This window comes from Eurypyga helias, unplaced genomic scaffold (assembly GCF_000690775.1).
Source record: "Eurypyga helias isolate BGI_N326 unplaced genomic scaffold, ASM69077v1 scaffold12643, whole genome shotgun sequence".
Lineage (NCBI taxonomy): Eukaryota > Metazoa > Chordata > Aves > Eurypygiformes > Eurypygidae > Eurypyga > Eurypyga helias.
The window spans coordinates 61,982-84,512 of record NW_010240662.1 but is presented as its reverse complement, the minus strand read 5'-3'; the positions used below and the strand labels follow the sequence as shown (position 1 = coordinate 84,512).

Genomic DNA, 22,531 nt, shown 5'->3' with positions numbered 1-22,531 from the left:
GCACAGCGTAATGTACATTCAGTGACATGTGAGTGCCTTTAGAGGAACAAAGATATTTAATTAAAGAAATTAAATCCTTATTCACTTCAGGTAAAAATGAATCATGAAGGATGCTTATCAAAACCAATGAAGAAATTCATTTGGCCAAAGTATTAAAAGTTATGAAATTACTTATCACTGTCAAGGTATTAAGACTTCTTCTGTTGTTGTTGCTCCATACAGATAGGCTTTGACTCTCCCCTTCCAGTGGTTGTATATTCAAGGTTACTGTCACAGGCTGGGCAGAAAAACTAAGTTGCTAGCAGCTATTTTTTTAAAACAGCAAAAAATATACTATAGATCTTTGTTATAAGAAAGAAGCAAAAAACCTGATGTACAATACTTTTACAATGAAGGAAAAGGAAGCAAAACGGCTTATCAAAACCAGTAACCTTGTAAGGGGCTAACAGATGACTGATTTTGATCTACCTTAATGAGTCAACATATACAATTACATCTAAAGCTTGCAGCACTGCTTTAGGACTATAGGCGTTTGCTGCAGACGCCATACGTATGATGGGGTGAAAGGTCTGGAACTGCTCTAGTTTTACCCTTATGCAGAGGTGGGACCATTGACACTCAAAACACAAAAAGGAATGCAAAACAAACTGTTAGATTTTGCCTAGGATACTTAACTGCAGACACACTGTTCCAGAAAAAAAGGTGTTCCCTCCCGCAACATGGAAATTAATTTTCAATCTAGCACAAAAGGATTTAGTGAGTATATGGATGTCTATGGTTTATAACCTTTTACACACATTTTTGCAATTGTACAGACTTTCCAAACTTACCTCCTCTATGGATAATCAAAGAAGTTTCACTTCCAACAGGACATTCTTTAAGTATATCCACTACTTCTGCATGGCTCAGGTTCTGTACATTCTGCTGGTTGATCTCAACAATGAGGTCACCTTCACACAAACCAGGACATCCCTGAATGTCTAGAATTTGCTTCACCCTCTGTCCTGTAGGACTGTCAGCTATAGTGAAGCCAAAGCCCTGGGCCCCTTTCACAATGGTTAAGGTCATGAGTTCAGCTTGGGTGGCCCCAGAAGAAGCCATTGATACATTATCATCATGGGCAGGTGGTGGGAATGTGCTATCAAGCTGACTATCTGCTGGAATGGAGTGCAAGGAGTGTGGTGGTCGATCTGTTACATCTGGAACAGACTGAGAAGTCCTAGAAATGTATTCCAAATAAGTTTCATAGTTATGTCTTCCATTTACCACTACCGGAGGCCTCTCCATTACTGCAAGGGGTGGCACCATGCTGTTGGCAGGATCTTCAGGATCAAAGGGCAAAGGGTATCCACGACATAGCACCAAGTTGACACTCTGACCAATAGGAACAGACTGGAAGAGTTTGACTACATCTGCGTGAGTATGTCCAAGGACACAAACTTCATTAATATAGACAATGACATCACCTGGAAAGAGAAGAAAAAACAGTGACAACATAAGACAATTTCAGTTACTATATATGCAGTGCATTTTTTTTAATGAGCTAGAACTCTAATAAAAAATAAAATAAATTAGATCAACATGCTGACTGAAATGGTGGAGACAAAAAATAAAAGTTTATCTGCCAGCAAATGTAATACAAATAGACAATGACAGCACTACTTCTTATTTCTTTTCTGTGGAAACTCACAGCTGGAGAATTAAGCTGGATTCAGACATATATCTTTTCTTAACTAACTTTTAGTATAGTCCACAGATTACATTTTTATAAGATATAATGGAAGTTTTATAATGGAAGTTTATTTGGAGGGTTGGTTATCAAGAAATACCATTGTTTGGTGAAGAATCAAAGGGAAACAAAGGAAATAGTAAGTAATCGCAGACTTAACAATCAATGAATGGGGAAGCAAGACTCTGCATGCATGTGCATAAGGAAATACTTTTTTGCATTGCTCATAATACTGACAGTTTCCGATTAAATGTCATTACTTGCCACCAGACATCCAAGACTACTACAGTCATTTCCTATTCTAGGCATGAACTAAACTGTATCTTGCATATCGTAGAGATATTTAGTGGTATTTTGTTGTAGCCATGATGGTTCAAGGACAATGACAGGACACATTTTGTAGGTAGACATAATAGCTTTTTATTAGAAAAATCTAGGCAAATGTCTGAAAGTCAGTTTAATATTTTCAGATAAAACTACTGGTCAAATAAAAATAAAGATACTATCTTTGCCACCAAATCTTGTCTCATGTACAGTACAGAGCTACCAGTCAGAGCATATATGAAAGCAGAATACTTTAAGTCAACAGGATATTTATGGGTCTCCATATTGCTCATGCACCAACCAGATTCTGTTACTGAAAAGTTCAGAAACAAATTCAGGTTATTCTTGTTGTTAGAATGGATCTATATATTTAGAGCCATAAACAATTTTTTTATGGTACTGTTAAGATGCATATCAAAATAAAAATGAGTAAACAGTACAAATGATATTCAGAACAGTTTGATGACCACAGTCAGTTTCCACTTTAATAAACAGCTTGCTTCTTTATAACCAATATGCAAATGTTCAGTTAGAGAACTCACAAGTTAAAGTATTTTTCTAAATGAAGATCATCTTATTATCCTACCATTAATTAGGAAGAAGAAATCATTTATACAGACAACACTGTTAGGTGTCTACAGGTACACAGTTCAAAAACTGACCTACCAAAACCTAAATTTTTTTAATGGTATTCCAAAATTTAGCAGTAAAATGACAATGATTTTAAGAAGATGAGGTGGTTGAAATTGATTCAAGTGTATTTATGAAATGATGTCTTTCAAGTACTTCAATCAAAAGATCTAATTGAGCAAACTGAGGAAAAAAAAGAGCATCACCAGGATGCCAGTGCAAGAGCTGTTTCTGTGTGACAGCGAAAGGCAAAGGCTGTTTCTATGTGAAAACAAAATGGTCAATTCCCACATGATCAGCCCTTCTAACAGCCTGACAGTAATTAATCACATATGCACAAATTGTGATTCAGAGGAAGTTTTCGTCAGAGGACATCTAGGGAAAAAATGTTAAGAGACTTTAAATGTTTATGAATATTATTCACAGAACCATTAGGAGCAGCAAATACTGTCTTAAATGTGCATCATAAATGGATTTCAAACTATAAACAAAAGCAGTTAAGGTCACTTCACAGGTAATGCTGAAAAAACTCCAATGCTTCTGTCTCAAGCAGCTGAGAGTAAACCAGTTGCCAACAGTTAAGATTTAAAAGGCAGAAAGAACGTACCGTACTAAATTATCATTACGATGGCTGCGATTCATTGTGATTTGCTGATGCCCTGGCATAGAAAGATCTTACCTGCATCCTCACCCCTGGCTTCTGCATTAGCAGTCAGGCTGACATTGCCCATAACAGGACCGATACTCTTGCACTGAGACCTCTTCAAGGCATGTTCCTCTTTCAGTAGCTGATGGTACCCTTGCAACTTTTTAATCCATGCAGTCTTTATTTCCCTGAGTTCTGGCAATGCAGATATGTGGTGGGAGGAGACCAATCTGTTTGTTCATCCTCTCTTGCAATAATTAAGTGGGGTGCAAAGGGAATAATGCATTCATTGTGTTGGGCGAGTGAATCAATGTTTATTTACTTTATACATTTGTACAGGATTAGCTATCATCTAAAACTTAAAACACTACGTTTTATGTAGGAATTCTGTTTTTTGTAAATCAGAAAACCTGACAAACTAGTTGACATTACATAGGTCTCCACTGAAAACAAGTTATCTTCTCCACGAGAGTGCAGTCAGGAAATACATAGGCCAAGTAGTCCATTTTCCCTGTCACTAATCAGGCAAAACTGAGCTTTAGAAGGTCTTGGCTAAGAACTCCTTCAAATAATGACCCTGCATTATCCCTCACAAGCAAGCAGAAAATTCTTCTGCGTTTCCTAAATCAACATTTTGAAGGTCTTTGAGGTTTCTGAGGTGTAACATGAATAGCATGTCCAGGCACACGCTGATGTTGTAACTCACTCACTGTGGAACCATTTGGGACCCATAATGCCGTACTGTCATACGGAGAACATGTGGCTGAAGGTTAGTAGGAATGGGGAGAAAGGCGTGAGTTGCTAAGTTCAACTCGAAGAAGTAGCTGCAGTGGTGTTAAACTGGGAAGAAACAGAGGTTCAGATCATGAGACATGAAGGAGGAATAAAAGGAGTTAATTTCAGAAATCCTTCAAATACATGTCTGGACTGTAGGAGTTTCTCCAGATCTAATTCATTTTCCAGGCTGAGTGTTCCTCACTGCTGACACAGAGAGATGTACCCAGGATTTGGCAGGAAGAGAGGTTAGTTAAGACCATTACAGAGCCAGTGCCACGCTAATGCCAAGTTCAAAACCTCCCTAGTTCAGAAAAACTCCCTGAAAGCTTCCTGTAGCATCTCTTCTGCTTGATCTCTCCTGCTGTTTCTAATAATAATGGGTGTATATGGACAAGCATAATATCAATCCCCTTTTTAATTCCTGCCTGATTTTCTGAGCAAGCCATAGTCTGCCTCCAGAAATCACAGTTTCACAGTGAGTGGGTATCTTTGAAGTTATGCAGAACATTTATATTAAGCACCAAACTTTGCTTAGCTTTTAGAATCAAACCTACTAAAATCAGTGGAGCTTGTTTACAGAATCAGAGAAGGGTTGAGGTGGGAAGGGACCTGTGGAGGTCATCTGCTCCAACCATCCTGCTCAAGCAGGGTCACCTAGAACCAGTTGCCCAGCATCACATCCAGGTGGCTTTTGAATCTCTCCAAGGATGGAGACTCCACAACCACTCTGGGAAACCTGTGCCAGTGCTTGGTTGCCCTCATGGTAAAAAAGTGACCAGGAGGGCTGGTCTGCAGAGAAGACCCCTGAATGGGACTCTCTGGATAAAGTAGCAGGTTTGATACACAGTAGAACAATAAATATCCTGTACTACATCTCAAAATGTCTAAACTGTCCAGGAATAGATTCTACTGTCTGGCAGCCAATGTCCAACTTCAGCATTGAATGCTAAAGAATACTGACAGCGACCAAATTTGTCAAACTGTCTTACAATTACCTCTGTTATACTTAAGGCTCTTGCATTTAACTGACAAATTGAGGAACATAGGTCTGGAGGGGACTTCCTGGATGGTTGAACCTAGTCCACTGTTGTCAGATACAGCGCAGTATGTTACACTTGATGAAATTTTATGTCTTCTTCACAGAAATATGCATGAAGCCCCATAATATTTCACTTCTTTAACTACCCTGGTTTGCCTATTAAAGTTTGCTGATCATTACTTACTTTGTCATGTAATGTCAATGGAATCAATGCCCGAATGCTTGATTAAAGTTTATGTTTTGTACATAAAACATATGTCAAAGCAAGAACCAGACCTAAAATACCATTCTCTTTTGTTGGTTTGGTGACTGGTGAAGAAATTTGAGCCTCAACATCCTCTACAGATTCTTACTTGCATTCCTGTCTACAATAAGGTTACAGAGTCAAATCTCAAACCCTGGGGATTTTTTGCTAGCATCAATTCTACAAAAATACTCCTTTTCATGCTTGAAGTGTTGGATCTAAACTGTTTTATCGACCTAAGTCATTTAATTTCAAATTATCTTAATGTTTCATGTAATGCTACCAGCTCTATTTCCCTCCTTTCTGAAGAATCTGTATTATTCAGTGGCTACAGTTACTCTTTCTGCTATATTTTTATTACCCCTAGTGTCAGTATACAAATCTTGAACTAGTAGGCATGGTTCCTCCATTTTTTCACTTGTGTTCCCCCCGCTAGTATGCAAACACTTGGCTTACTTCTTCTTCTTGTTTCTTGTGCACTCGGATCCTTGGCTGGAATTTTTTATGGTACCTCAGTGAACTGACTGATCTTATTATTTAGACTCCTTTGAACATTAAAGTCTGAATGCAAGGGAAAATATGCAGACTAGATCTTCACTGTTAATTTATGACCATATTCAAAGTCTAGTAGAAACTTCTCCTTTGCCTCAGATGGGTTTTGGATCAAGCTCTTACTATCTGTCTCCATGCACTTGAAATACAACAAGACGCTGTGATTTGGTGGGGGGCAGAGACAGATCTGCTACCCCCTTGCAGTCAGCACAAGCCAGTAGCAAAGGAGCAATGGAGGTAAAAAACAGCCCAAGCTTTGGCAAGTCAGCACAGGAAGCATCAGCTCTGCAAAACTCAGGCTGCATTGTTTTTTTGCTGCATTTATAGCCCATGTAACTTGTACTAACTTCTCCAGCATTACTCATTCCCACCTGCATTTCTTAACCGATTCCTCTAAATTCTTCATATGCGTACTTGGTATGAGCTTCAGAACTAGCGATATGTGATTACTTCGTTGTTGAAGCTCTCCCTTCACCTGCCTACCCACACTATCTACTGTCATTACTAGCTATTTCTGTCACTTCTCAGCAGTGACCTTGTCTTCTCTATCTGCAAAATGCTGCAACATTAAAATAATAAATTCAGAGGTGTTAGCATGTCTCCAGTACTGAGATATGAATCACGGGGGTAATTTCAATAACAATAGCACGTGATTGATGGTCATGGAAGAGGTCAAGATTCTTTAGAAATGAGACTTTTTATATGTTCACATACAGGTACTAGTAGCAGCACAGAGAACTAGTACACGAGCTATCATTTAATCAAACAGTAAGAGCCAAATCATATTCTGAAACTTTGAATCTCAACTCCTTTCCACCTGTCACAGGTGTTAATCCAGTGTGTGAATAAATAATTTTTGTTATGCATGGGTAGAAGCAGTTCTTCGGATGTAAAAGATTTCAGAAGTTCTGCATCAAGAGATATTCGCTGTTTTCTTGTACTCTGACCTGCCACAGAACCTTGTAAAAACAATTTGGCTCTGTCTGCTAACATCTGCATGGCATAACCTTTATAGACAAAAGATAAAACCTTGATTCCTGCAGTACATGGTAGCCTGATTTAGCTTCATTAAAAAAAAAACCAATCAGGCCTATGTTTTGTTAATACTCATTACAGAATTACCCTTATTTTTAAAATAAAAATTACTGAATTATACTGCCTTCTTAAAGGAGATTGCAGTGTAAGATGACTACTGCATATTAATACTGAAAAAAACACCTGCCAAGAAAATGCTAACTTACTTCTTTTAAGAAAGAAAATTAAATTAACTGTTAAAAGATATCCAGAACGTAACCTGGGGAGAAGTACATGCATATAGTAACCACAGCTACCGATTGGAAAGATAATTTAAAATTGACCACTTAATCTGACAGGAAATACTGTGGCAGCCACAGTGAAATTAAAAGAGCTGCTGGGAGACATAATGCTCAACTGCTGCTGCACTCAAATAATTTCAGGACCACTTGCTGGTGTGTGAGAACACTGAACAGCCCAACGAAGTATGTCTCTTCAGACCGGAAGAACTGTTTCCCAACCTTCAGCTCATACAGAAAGTTTTACTCGTGTGCTAACAGACTCTGCAAAGCTGACAGGTAACCACTATCCACAGATCCTCCGTTCACTCACTGGACTCTGGGAGCTGATGTTCAGGGGAAAACATCATTTACTAAATCTGATAAAAAGTGAAATAGAAATATATCTGTAGGCATTCAGGCACTCAAACTTGCATCAGGTATGCCTAAATTTTCCTCTTACTGAAACCTGAGCCACAGATGTAAACCAGCTCTTTCTCCCGTTCGAAAGTCACTAATTCTACAAAGGATCATTATACAAGTGGTTAACTCAGGCTACAATCTGTCCCCATCACTGAAAGGATTGAGTGCCCTGGCTCTGAACTTGGCTTCCTTAACGAGGGCCAACATGTATGTGACACAGTCACGTGTCTGCAGCTTTACCCAAGAATCAGATCTGTTGAGTAAGCAGGTGCCATTTCTATACAATCAATTTTTTACAACCCATTTTAATTCTACTGTGACCCAATGCACATGCCTAATTAAAAAGCTGTCTATTCAAAATTTTTGTGCTTAACCAGCATGTATCATGTAATTACACCCAGGCAGATGTGGATTAGAAGAAGAAACTATTTACATTTTATTTGTATTTTGCATATAGTGGTAAAAGCTATTTAAATAGAGTCATTTAACTTTTTTTGGGGAGAGAAATAAAATACATTCCAAAAAAATCTAAAGACCTTGATTATTTGCTGATCCAGTAAACACGAGACATTTCAGACTAAAACTGTAAGTAAAGCAATAGCAAAATAACACTAAATGAATGCTGCTCATAAAGTGCTAAAGAGCAGGCAAGTTCTCTTCTGAGCGAGGCAGTTTTCCACTTCTCCAAGCATCTGACAGTGTAGCATGGATGTTGAAACCGCCACTTTACAAAAAAGTCATGATTTAAAAGATGATAAGTAATTTGGAGGCAAGACTATATAAAAGGATAAGGTCCAGTTTTCAAGGCAGCCCTTTATTTACAGATTATGTAAGCCTGTTCTGCCTAGGTTTGCTTGCAGGAAATACTTGTGCATCCTGAAACGCCTGGTGTGAATGAACCGCGTGACAGAACAGCAGTGGATCTGAAGAGCAAGATAAAAAATGTGTGCCATGTTTGCATAGCTATTCGGGATCACTCTGAAAGGTGTCACTGCGTGCAGAGCCTTATGTAGAAACGAAACCCTTCTTTTTCTTCAGAAAAACGAGGTCAAAATTTACAAGACGTTTGCTTTTGTACGCACCACATTTCATTGCTGTCTGCAGAGCATCTCATTTATCTAGGTAACGGCTCCCAGGAGGAGGAAAGTAGCCCAGCCAGCCCCCGGCAGCCCACAGGCATAAGGGTATGGCAGAGCACGATGTAAATACCAAGCAGCCCCTGTCCCCGCCTGGGAAGCCTGGCAGTGTGCCACCTGTCCCTGTGGAAGACATTTTCAGCAGCATTGTCAGCTGCGTACCACTGAAACTGCTAATTCTTGACAGAAACTGCTGGGAAGGAAAGAGGGAGATGAATGAGGTGAGGAACTAGATGGAGCATTTACAAAGAGGCTGTAGCACCCAGACGAATGTCTTTATATGCTGAAGTATACATGTAAATTGGAATTTTTAGTAATAGGCAGTCCCGTTTTACTTGTGAACTGAAATGGTTAAAAGAGCTTCTTCCTTCTTTGAGTAATGCTAGCACCTTGAGGACAAGCAGTAACCAGTCACGTACTAAATGAGTACTTAGCAAAAGCAACACCAGTTGGTTGGACACTTAAAAACCATGTGCAAAGACAGGTGAGTAAGATCAGTCTCCATTTTAAATCTACAGAGGTACAACCTGAAAGTTCATTTTGATTTTAGAAAAATTATGTTTTCTGAGGACATTTTCTGTAACTGAAATGGGCTTTACTGCCAGGACTGGGCAGTTTTATAAGTCTATTATCTATTTACTGAGGCCATAAATTTCAGCACTGTTTGATCAATACTCTGCGTTTCTTGCTACGCTCACACCAAGTGCTCATCCAGGTACCTAACTTCAGCAGCTGCCTCTCTGAGACCAAATGTGATTTATCAGTCAGGTCATCAATTTACTTTAAAGCTAAGATTAAAAGCTTTGATGTGAGGATTTTTTGTAAGTCCGTTGCTCACATCCACAGATCAGCAGACTGAGCTCAGTGGGAGCTGCCAGCACGCAGCACCCGTGGAAATCAGCGGGCTTACTTCAGATCCAAACCATCCGTGTGGAGCCAAACACCAGGCACCAAACCTGAGGGAGCTGCTACGATGCTCAGCAATTTCCATCTATTGTAATAATATGAATCCCAATGCTCCCCCTGAGAAATATTTACAATTACCGTTGTTCCAGACGCTGCTATTAACACTATGAATTCACTCCCAAACTTTATGCTGAAGAATCTGATTCTGGCTAAACACCTTGTGTCTTTAACCCTGCCAACTGTAAGGAACTGTGTGCTCATTCACTGCTTCATCCTACTTGTTAGAGCATCTACTGTCTTGCCAAACCAGAAATTCACAGTATCTATATGTGCATTCATATTTGTACATATATAAAAATCCTCAAATCTTGCTGTATCTTGAAAGCAGTCAACTGGATTTACAAGATCAGCACCTTCTGGAGACAGAGACAGATACTTCCAAGGAAGTCTGGATTACTACACGTTAAAGCTTTTATCCATATTTATGACAGGAAGCATTGCATTTGTACGAAGCAGAATTTAAATGTACCAAACCAGTGAAATAATATCCAGTTTAGTAAGTGATTTTTTTCTAATAATCTCCTATGTAGAAGTACCCGAGTGCTTTTAAAATGAAGTCATCTTTGATTACCAATTCATTAACAAATCTCTCCACAAATGTATGACCAGCATATGAGTAATTGTCTATTTAAGAGTTTCATAGGGACCTTTCAACCTTTAGATTGATGTATGCTTATCTTATGTATTACCACTAATTTATCTTTTTTTGATAGCAAAATCATCAACATAAAAGTTACCTCTACTTCAGAGAGCTTCTCACATCATTTCTATACCAAAAGATCTCCTCAACAGTTTGTCAGTCATGCATAAATATAGTACTTGCTTTAAAATTGTAAGGCAAAGAGAAATAGTGGGCTTCTTCCTGGTTCTCTCAGGTTTTACTGTATTTTTCCAGGTTAATAGAGGGTATTGTATTATCAAACTGACCTTCCTTCAAGCAAATGTTATCTTAATATCTCTAGAGCCTCTTTCACTGCCAAGCACTCATTTTCAAGGACAATATATTTTTATTCTTTGCAAAACAATTTAACGCCTTCACCACTGAATAATTTATGCTTTCTCTTCCAGCCCACTCCTGAATACTACACTGAGTCTAAACGACAACATTCAGCTTGCATAATAATTTTTCTGTGAAATGAAGGGGGCAAAATAATTAACAAAGGTATCACCAAGTCCCTTCTTTAAGACTGCTTTATTACCCACAAGAAACTCCAATGCTATAATGGTTAGGCAGAAGTCACTTTTCACCCTTATAGCTGTATGGCTAAAAATCACGTTCTCCTTTTATGGGGGTTATGCAATTTCCAACTAGCTATTCTGCCTCCCTGTACGTCTCATTCACCTTCTCTATTTTCTGGTTTGGTTTATAAGCTGAGAGAGAGGAGAATTTGCAGCACTATTGTGCAGTTGATAGCACTGTGGAGTCACAATTTTGTTGTGACTTCATTTCCACTGCAGTAAATATTGGAACAATAACACCACCACTGCAGGGTAAATACTCTATCATTTTCGGGTGCAATGTAGGGGTTCAGCTTAATGCCTGGATCCTAACCCTTGCAGCACCCTAAGCTGCGTTATGGATACATCAATTACTGCTCAATAGTGGCAGACTTTATACATAAAGGGCATCAGTGCTCTGTTGTACGACAACACACCATATCTTCCTCTTTAGAAAGGAATTAATTATCTGGATGTTTTAATTTATTAATTTGTTAATTAGCTAATGAATAAAAGTAAATTAAAATGGGTTATTATGAATGACTGTGATTCTGTATCAGACTACTTGTTCAGACTGAAAAAGCAGTCTCACAGTATGCCTGCCACCTCCTAGTGCTCTCACGGCAAATCATCCCATGGGCGGCCTGCAGTTTTGGGAAGGGGAAGCCCTTCCCAGAATAATCATTATATCTAATTTTTCATCAAAATGCTACCACTTACTGTCATTTGCTTCCATACAATAAATCTATCCTGCTCCTGACAAAGTAGGTGGTACCATCCCTCCAGAGATGATCCATCGTAAATTGACAGCATGCTGTGGTCTCCCAGCTGACTGGGGACAGTACCATAGGGACAGAAGGCAATTCCTGGAAAATTTCTCTCAAGCACATTTCATGCACAACGTACCCTTATTTGGTACACCTGCAAAAATGGTGGGAAATGGGACCAGTCATTTCACAAACTTCCTTCTAAGAACCGTCTGCTGCTTGAGAAATGCACGAAGAAGGGTAAAAATACAATGTGTGCAGGGATGCAGAGACAGGAGATAACGAAGGATAAGCAACGGATGAGCATTGTGTGCTGTGGGATAAAGGAAGGAAGGAGCAGGAGGAATTTGGGATGTGAATGCCAGCAGCAGAGGGCTCGAGAAACCAGAAAGGAAACTGATATGTGCCGGATGCTTTGTTTTTCCTTGTCTTTAAAAATATTCTAACTGGCTGCATGCCTGAGAGTCCTGTCCTGCTTCAGGCAGCCCCAAATAGCCTAGAGTATATAGGTGAATCCTGCTGCAAAAATTAATGCTTCAAATATGGATGGTAAATTGTATTAAACCAGCTTTTGTTCTTTTTGCTTCTTATGATGGTTGGAGTATGAAATTATTAAATTTTCAGCTTTGCGTGCACACAATGCTCACATACATGCCCTGCCAGACAAAAAACACAGTAAGGTGTTTCAACTGTATATATGAGTGATTTTTAGAAATACAGCCACAGTCACTATTTCTGATGGGGATTACAATCAGAACAAACTCACCTAAGGTTAAACTAAGAAAACCACACAACCCTAGGTATAAAAATGAAAGCAGGGCTCCTCATCTATTTTAATTCTTTCCGCATTTAGTGTAATCAAGAAGACACAAGTTCATGAAAAGAAACCCAAAATTGTCCTTACGAATCACTCAAACCAAATCAGGGGCTGCTGACACCAACAAGAGAGACATCACTATAGATAACGTCCTACCAGCAAAGTTAAGCATGGCTGGGCAAATGAATTCAGTGTTTGTTTGACTCAGTGTGTTTTGATTTCATGGATTTTACAATGGATGTAGCAGGAAGAATGTGTATCTGTTTGTAGGACAATAAACCAATTTGTAAAATAGAACTAGCTTTTATAATAATTGAAAAAAAATGGACTAAATGTTAAAATTACAAAATATACTTATAACATTATTTTTTCAAATTTTATACTATTAGAAGTTTATATATATGTTCCCAGTTAATATTTAAGAAGAAAAATCACAGAATTTTCAAACTGGCAGTCCTTTAGCTTTTTTCAGCAAGGAAACATGAAATTGTTTAGCCTTGACAAATCTTACATACATAAAACATGAACCAATCAATCCATGTGTTTCATGTCTAGTGAACCTGGAATACTGTAAACTACGACTGAAACACTGTCATGACTGGACCTTCAGGGTTAATAAAGAAGTGGAATTATAGTTAAACACTGTGAAGAAACAAATTCTGAAAAGTTGTATTTTATTTTCATTGAGAATTAAACTATCCAGTCTTTTCAATATCACTCCAAATATATGTATATTCTCATCCCACATGAGACAACTATTGTAGCAGTACTGCTAGTGTTCCCATGTATTCTGAATAACTGGGGACAGTGGAGAAGGTTTATGCAATGAAAGATTCTGACACCATGCTGCCAGTGTCACTACAGTACAGCTACTAGCACTACTTCTATGAGTTATTTAATACGCTATTATGCGAATGCTTCTCAATGTGCTTTTTTTTTATATGATAAAGACCATAGAAAGGGAGGACGCTAACTGGCATTTGCAGTGACCGTATCCATTTCCTTTCTCAGACATCACTGTCCTCCAGGATTTATTGCAATGACCTGCAGATTAAATAGAGCGCTCCTACAACTCATCTAAAAGGCACTGTTGGAAAAGAGAGATGCATATTTCTGCACTTATTCATATAGCTTCAGCTAGCTTCAAAAAGCAGTGATTTAGGAGAATTCAGAGGTCCGTCTAGTCCAAAAACGGAGCGTGTTTTGGATTCTGGGGCAATCCTGAATTTACGTAACAGCAAGCACGGATGTTCCTCTGCTGCAGTGTTGCTGATAACCGTAGGTGGCACGTTTTCTTCCAGCCGTGTTCACCTGGGCTTGACGGCACAGGGCAGAGCTGAGAGCATCTGCCTCTATGTCCAGCTTGGTGGCTGCTCTGAGTGAGCTCCGTAGCACCCGAGATCCCCTGACGCCAGCCTAGCACAGGAGGGCTGGGAACAGTGCAATTGATAATGTCATGTAAGTAACACGGAAAGAGAGAAAAAGCAAATACTAGCAGCAATGCAAGGAGAAACATAATGGTGTGCAGAAAAGGTGGGATTAATCCCTCCAGTATCAGTGCCTACTGTCCCACATGCTGGCCAAGGAGGCTGAAAGGCATTTCAGTATTTGCACAGTCCTTGCTGCTAGCAGATAATCTTACAGCAAGCATTGTCGTAAGATCACACAATCTTACACACATTGCACAGGGAAGAACTGTTTGTACATAACAGATGTGCTTCTCCTCTACTGGAGTCTAGTCAGATTTTACTTTGGATTATAATTAAATATTTTCCCAACTTGGTTCTTACCACTCTCTCCATTTCTTCTACCAAAGGATTCTCCCCCTCCCCCCAGCTATCAAAAGAAGTAGAACAAGTACTTGTCTGTATGCTTATTTTAGTGTAGTTAAAGGGAATGTGCAAAAACAAGACTGTTTGATGACTGGTAATATATTCTTCTTTTTCACTTGCACAAATAGAATCCATTTGGGAAGGATGCTCTCGAGGCATAACAAAGGTTTTGAATACCTAAGTAAGACCCAGATGTGCTCAGATACCAACAAGACGTGAAAGAGATTAAAAGCTGTCGCCATTAAAAGAGAAATTAGTTACGTGAGCATTCTGCAATTTCCTTAAATCCCTCACTCTAACGAATTAAAAACCAGACGTGTTGCCTAACTCCAACACAAAAATACAAGGTGTGCCTTCATCTAATGTCAATTTAATACTGTTGCATCAAACTGACTGAAATGTAGAGGTGAAAGAAAAAGGAATAAAAATTATATGATTTCAATGTGATTTTTCTCTTTTCCAACTACATCAGGGTTTAAAGAACATCCAATTCCATCACTGACAGCAATGTAACAGTAAGGCTACAGTGCATGAGAAATTTAAATTACTCTGAAGGAGTAGGTTCGATATATAGTCTGTCCCTAAAAACTGCTATTGCAGGATGCAAACAAAGGTCACAAAAAAGCCATGGTAGCCCATGTAATTTCTAAGATTTGGGACAAGAACTTGCTGCCACTGCAAGAAAGAGTGAAAGTCTCGCTGCAGTCTGTTGAAGCAGATGCAATTATACGGTGGAAGGTATTATGCATCACTCTGCTTGCCAACTGGATAGGGCTGCTTTCATAACCACAGGAAGGCTATTGGGCACGGAGTAAACACACTGATTTCCCCTTCCAGTCCTGACTCAGAGAGGGATTTTCATGTTTCTTTTATGATACCTATTACATTCCCAAAAGGAAAACTGTCAAATTTGGAAAATGACAGATTAAAGGTTGTCTACATGCATTCGATGGATCTGCAATGTGTAAACAGATTTTGATACAGTCGTTGTCGAGATTACACTTTATATTTCATACTCAGCGTTAGGGTCTTTGTTCCAGACCCTCCTTTTTCCTGTACTTTTTCTGGCTCTCCCTCTCAGCTGCGTTCCAGTTATGTGTGAGAGAGAGAGGGAGGACCCCATGTTGATTTCTATTGTCAGTGCCACTCCTGCATTTAACTGGTAGAAGACCCAAACGAGGCAAAACCTGGCTTTTTCTGTCAACCCAAGACAAGGCATGTTCAGCACAGAATTCACAGTGGTAGAAAATTAGCTCTCAATTCTAACAGAAACATTTAAAATGAGGCTAACACCTACATGTGGATATATTTCTATATGGGAAAGTCAAAATCCATATCCCAGGGACCAGACCGATCACTGTAAAAGTGACTGCTTCTTGGCATGGAACCCTTCAGTGGTATATCTCCAAGAATGCTGCTATAATGAAATAATATCATAGTTCATCTAACTCCCCTAGTTCTTAGAAACACCATCTTTTTTTCTGAAATAAGCTTTTATGTTTATTTTTTATATATATAAACGTATATATATTTACACAGGCACATGTATAATTTCACACAGGGACACAACTTCAGCACACCTACCCACGGACATACATGTATAAAAGGATTTCAGCACAGACACTCTACATGTGCTACTAGTATTACAACCCATATTAGTAGTATAACCAATGCTAACACTTAGATACATCCAGATACCTGCGCTACATATAATATGCATACTGTTGTTTTATAATGGATTATCTCTAACAGACTGTGATTAGAAAAAGTATTATATATTTGGAAATGTGACATAGAATTGGACGACTCTGCTGAAACTCTGGTCTTCAAAAATGGTTGCACAGGACATTGCCATAAAAGACTGGGGACTGATACCAGCGTCACTGCTGGAGCACCAGTAATGCTGCACCGCTATGGAACCTATATGCCCATACACACACGACCAACATAAGTGCTGCGTTACAACTTTAAAGAAAATTAGGAGCTTTGGTAAATAAAAAGCTAAGAGATAGCTGGTAAAATGAGGTTACACAAAGAATGTGTTTTCTGAGGATTTTTTCGTAGGTTGAGGTTAGCTATAAGAAATTGCCAGTTCGTGGCCATTTTGCTGGAATAGTACAATTAAAAAAACCTCTAAAAATTAGAAACATTACAGGGCTTTTTTTTCCTTAATAAGTTGTCTTAAAATAGTATTATTTTCGGTTTGAAGTTTTTTCAAAAAATAATTATTCAACAACACTTTTGCAAAACTATTACTTCCAGTTAACTTGAAATTATACACATTATGCTCTAGCAAAACATAATTAAATATTCTTTTAGCAAATGAAATGTTTAAAATATCACAATCTGCATTCAGAACTGAATAAACTATTGAAAGGATTTACCACATCATACAGTTTAAAATAAAGATCCATCATTTTGGCACCTGGGATGGATTAGCATTTTTGACACTAACAATTGCTCAAGTGCAACTTTTATTATTACCCTTATTTCCCAAAACAATTCAGAACTATTTTTTTAATGAGTAGGAACTGCACTAGAAACACTTGAATCTCTTACGTAAGTCAACTGCATTTCCTTTTGATGCAGTCAAATTTGGCCTAAAAAATATACTCTGTCTGATATACAGGAAATAATTGGAATATTGAACAGCTTGCTGAAAACAATCTACCAAAAAACAGAAAGCTTTTTTGAACTCTGAGTAATGATGCTGCCATTCTAACCTATCTGAAAACAACCAGAGGGAAAATGATAGTATTTTTAACTTATTTATGTTAGACCAAAACGCCCTTAAAACAAAGCAACCTTCTAAAACGACATGAAAAGTATGAGCACATAAATGTGGTAGACGTTTTAGTACAACGTGTAGCACTGCAGTATTGCATGAGTTTCATGTGGAATTTTATAGAGGAATCCACCCCCAGACCCACCTATTAACTAAACAGGGTTCAAGCCAAGGGTGATGAGGTCTGACGGGGAGCAGTGCCTGGGCTGTGGGTGGCTGCTCTCCAGTTGCCTGAGGACAACCCACCTGAGAGCACCAGGCTGCCTTGTGGCACATGGATTTTTCTGGAGGTTTCAGTGGAATAAAGTCCACCAGGCTCCATTGAACAAAATGAGGACCAAGAGCCCTGGCTGAGGCTCTGGCCAATATCAAGGGAAATAATTCCAGTAACATGCTAAGTGGTATGACGTCTCCCTTAGAAGACATGAAAGCACTGCCAGGTTCACATCACTACCTCAACTTCCTCTTTTTCCAGTTTTCCACCACTTTCTGCTGCCTGCTTTCTCTGAATTGACCCAGTGCAAAACCACCATGTTTCCCCACGCTCTGTTAGTCCTTCACCATGTTAGACACCCCCAGCTCGGCCCTGCCAGCTCCTGCAGAGCTGATGGATCTAGAGTACTCAAAGGCGTGATTCCCGGACAATAAACCTGGGTTGTATCCTGGGCTGTATCAGGAGAGGTGTGGCCAGCAGGTAGAGGGAGGGGATTCTCCCCCTCTACTCTGCTCTGGTGAGACCCCACCTGGAGTGCTGCGTCCAGCTGTGGAGCCCTCAACATCAGAAGGATACAGACCAAGACCGGTTGGAGCAAGTCCAGAGGAGGCAACGAAGATGCTCAGAGGGCTGGAGCACCTCTGCTATGGGGACAGGCTGAGAGAATAGGGCTTGTTCAGCCTGGAGAAGAGAAGGCTCCGGGGAGACCTTATTGCAGCCTTCCCGTACCTGAAGGGGCTACAAGGAAGCTGGGGGGGACTTTTTACAAGGGCCTGTAGTGACAGGACAAGGGGTAACGGCTTTAAATTGAAAGTGGGGAGGGTTAGATTAGATACCAGGAGGAAGTTCTTCATGGAGAGGGTGGTGAGGAACTGGAACAGGGTGCCCAGAGTAGCTGTGGATGCCCCGTCCCTGGAAGTGTTCAAGGCCAGGCTGGATGAGGCTTTGAGCAACCTGGTCTAGTGGAAGGTGTCCCTGCCCATGGCAGGGGGGGTGGAACTAGATGATCTTTAAGGTCTCTTCCAACCCCAACCATTCTATGATTTTATGATTCTATTAAACATCAACTGCCGATAGCCCTATCTTATTGAGACTTGTTACTTTGTGTATGTACAGTTGGAATAGAAAAGATCATGAATGACAGAGCAGCAGCATAACCCAGCATGCTTCGTGACTCACTATTAGCCTATGAATAAATTCTCAAGGAACAGACCGATCAAGAAAAGAAGACGTGCCCAACATTATCTGACTTTTCCTCAGCAGTACCACAGATGATGCTCAGTATGGCAAAGAACGTGTCAGTAAGTACTGTGTACAACGATACTGATTTTAATGCAGAATAAACTGGTTGAATACAAAGAATTTTAATTTATTTTCATTAGGAGCTGAAAAAGAAAGCAATACATCAAAGGAGTGAAAGTACCAGTGTTTAAAAGATCTCTACTCAAATCACTGCTCTCAGACTTTTCTTGCAGAGTTCCTTTTCTTCTTTTCTCTAGCACCTTGGCCTCCCCCCTCCCGCCTCCTTCCACAGGTGCATACACATGCATATAAACACCCGCTCTCCAGCCTTTCCTGAGCATAGAATTACTGCCTTTTCTCCCTGCCTCCCTCCAGAAGAAAAACAAACCGTCCCATCTTCAGCTCTGGTAAATCCTAGTCCAGTCAGTTTTCTCCCAGTCTTGCACTCAGTCTCTAGAGATGGGATCCTCCTCCCCCCTCACCTGGTCATTTCCTGAGATGGACAGCTGAGACCTGGCAAAACTCCTGAGCTCCAGCTACCAAAATTTTGTCCAGCTCCTGTACACAGTCCTTGCTTATCTGGGCACGATGGAGGAGAGGTGTTTGGTGGAGTCTGGCTCCACCACCATGGCACCGCTCCCCTGCGGTACCTCCTGGAAGAGGAGATGAGCAGAAGTGGGTGCTGCCTGGGCTGCTCCTTGCTGCTGCACGCACAGGGCATACGGTAGAAGCACTGCGTCTCCAGCTCCACCTCCATTCACCAGCTCAGAATAAATATTACACTTATCTGACTGCTGGAGAGGAGAAGACTTTTGTGGGGCAGAGAGAGGAAAGGCTGCATAAATTTTTCCAGGGGGTTCTCATGTTTCATTAGGATGAACTTCATGACTTTTTAAACCCTACTGGTTTAAAAAGTGCTCCTTATATTATTGAGGAATTTTCATTACAGGTTTTTAAACAAACAAGCCATTTTTTAAAATGTCAGAATCATCAATTACAAAGAGGCAGTTGCATAAGTGCTGGAATAAACTTTGCTCTTCCTACAAAGGCTATGTGAACAGCTAAACGGGGTCAGATGAGAGGGGCAATTGCGCTAATATCCCAATTCCGACAATAGACAGTGAAAGATGCTTTAGATGTGAAATCATAACAAAATTGTCTGAAATGTCTCTGTAACCCCCATTAGTTAAAGGTTCACAAAGTTCCTGGAATAGTAGTGACAGCACAAGGGGTAACGGGTTTAAATTGAAAGTGGGGAGGTTTAGATTAGATATCAGGAAGAAGTTCTTCACAGAGAGGGTGGTGAGGCAGAACACAATTCAGAACAGGTTGCCCAGAGAAGCTGTGGATGCCCCATCCCTGGAAGTGTTCAAGGCCAGGCTGGATGAGGCTTTGAGCAACCTGGTCTGGTGCAAGGTGTCCCTGCCCATGGCAGGGGGGTTGGAACTAGATGATCTTTAAGGTCCCTTCCAACCCAAACCATTCTGCGATTCTATGATTTAAAATTGAAGGTGACATGGCTGATGATACGGAAAAGTACAGTTCTAGATTATTAATTTCATTAGTAAAATATGAAGTTCTCACTTCCCCTGTCTCATCTTTATATAGTGAGAAGCTCTTTCCCCTCTCCCAGATCATACTTCTTCTTCAGAAATAAGATGTCATTATTTATGGAATGAAATGGTACATGAGAAGATGATGACTATTATTTTCAAAGTATATTTTTGTCTGTTCATACAAATAGCCAAATCATGCAAGATAGATGTTAATTACATTTGATAGGAGAAAAGTTATTTCTGCAACTGCAGCATTTTTGGCAGCTATTGAGTTCATTGCACACTGCTTACTCAACTGGCAGCTTGCAAAACTTACAAAAATTGTCCTAATAAATGTGAGGATTATGACAGCATCTCCTGCTCTGTGTTAAATATCCTAATAGTGAAATCTGCAGACTTTTTATGAGGGACTTCAGATTGAGGAGTGAATTTATGTACTTCCAACACTTGTCCTATACACTGGTTTGGTGTATGTCAGTGTGAACAGCAAAATGGGATAAAAGTATGTGATAATAGCACCAAAAAAAAAAAAAAAAAAATCACATTTCTTCTGCCTTTGCATTTTGCATACTGCAATATGTATGGCATAGTTTTAGCATCATTGTCGATGTTTTTGGCCTCTGTGGCTATGTTTTCCATGGTGTCAGACCTTGAATTAATAGTAAAGTGAGGCTGAACACACTTGAACAGTTCATGTTCCAAAAATCCTCTCTGCTATTTCCCCTTTACTCTTTATTATTTTACTTTACCATTTTTCTTGATTTCTGTATGATCTCATGCTCTGCTAAAGATATGGCACCTTTGAGCAGCAGCAGATCTCCATTTACTCTTCTTACAGAGACCTAGACTGGTGGCTTAGGTTAAACAGAGTGTGTACATCTTGGGTGTATCGTTCATGTTCAGTTTGTCCATAAGAATCGTTCATGTTCAGTTTGTCCATAAGACACAGGATTTTTTACATTATCAGAGATTTTATCTGCATTATGCCCTCTCTTCCCATCACATTGCTTCACTTTTGGTTTCTGCGTTAAACAAAAACATAACTACAGTGAAAAACTTGTCAAAGCTGAAGCAGTCAGACAAAAAGAGAGCGCTGTGCATGCGGAATCTGGCGTGGCTGGACACGTTCAGACCTCATCCATCTCTAATCAAAGCTGTTCAACTTTTTCTGGTCTGTGCTAGAAGAGTTGGTCTAATTGCTTAGCCATTAGAGTTAACTTACCATATACTAACACATCTGCTTATATAATGTCTCCTGCAGGAGATTATGTGGCACACTAACATAACGCAGAACTTCACCTATTTACATGTCCAATTTTTCAGTTTCAAGTAGCAAGCACGTAATCGCGTTCTCATGACTGATATAGATCAAAATACAGCATCAACAAGTGTGAATTTCTTTCAAAATATAGTAAGTGCCATAAACCATGCATACTATGATTTGTCTCCAGTGTATAAATATGGATTTAATCAAAGCAAAATGAAAGACTGCTGTTCGTTTCAGATGCCTGCTGCATTTCTGTGTGTTATCTGGACTTGAAAAAAGTAAATCTTTTGAAGAAGAGCCACTAGAGGAAAGAAAACAAGTTACATATATTATTCAATCCTACTATTGGTATATATTTTATGGGCACCAATAATATCCAAACCACAACACTGTAAGTTCTGGAGATGAAAATTAATTTATAATCACTAGTATATGGCTGAACTCTAACATCAGACTTCTTACAATGTTGTTGTTTGAGTGCTTAAATGAGAGAAAATTAAGCCTATTAAGTTTAAAAGGGTTTTTGCTGTTTCTTTTAAGTGTTCATAAATCCGTAAGTCTGAGTTTTGAATTAGACTTAGGGGAAACAAATATCCTTAAAATTGTCAGAAAAAAGGGTTGTTATTACAGCAATGAATCAATCACTGCTTGCTGTAATAGACGATAAGGAAAAACAAAGGAGTCTATTAATACTCCTCTTAAGGCACTGAAGGAGGAATGCAGCTGCTCAAGTGGGCATCTAATGTCGTTTACAGCTGCTCTGGGCGTTTGAGATGTTTCTATGGGAGTTGCAGGTAGGAGACAGGACTTACAAGAGACTGCTGCCGGGAAGGGCAGAAGAAGGCTGGGGGAGTGGTCTCTGGCATTTTTCATGGCACTGGTCACCCATGTTTATGCAACAGAATTGCACCTCAAATGTTAGTGGACTCAGTTCTGCGCTGGAGGCAACCTTTTCCTCCCTGTTGACACTGTACTCGGGGATCTATGTTCCTCCTCAAATCAAGATACTAAGCCTAAAGCTTGAGATAGAAGGTTCACAAAATTTCTAAATCACGGCAAACTTCAGGGCTACACC

The 22,531-nt window shown here is 39.6% G+C and overlaps 1 protein-coding gene across 1 annotated transcript in view; it reads right to left on the bottom strand.

Annotated features, from left to right (window-relative positions):
* Nucleotides 1–411: 411 nt before the first annotated feature.
* The window catches only part of LOC104507281 (membrane-associated guanylate kinase, WW and PDZ domain-containing protein 2-like), a 41,083-nt gene continuing 18,963 nt past the window's right edge, over nt 412–22,531 (bottom strand). The window contains exons 6-7 of the mRNA XM_010148513.1: nt 3,363–3,524; nt 412–1,466 (exon numbers count right to left, since the gene is read on the bottom strand). Coding sequence (XP_010146815.1) covers nt 790–1,466; nt 3,363–3,524 — 839 coding nt within the window. The 3' untranslated portion in view covers nt 412–789. The remainder of the gene's footprint in view (nt 1,467–3,362; nt 3,525–22,531) is intronic.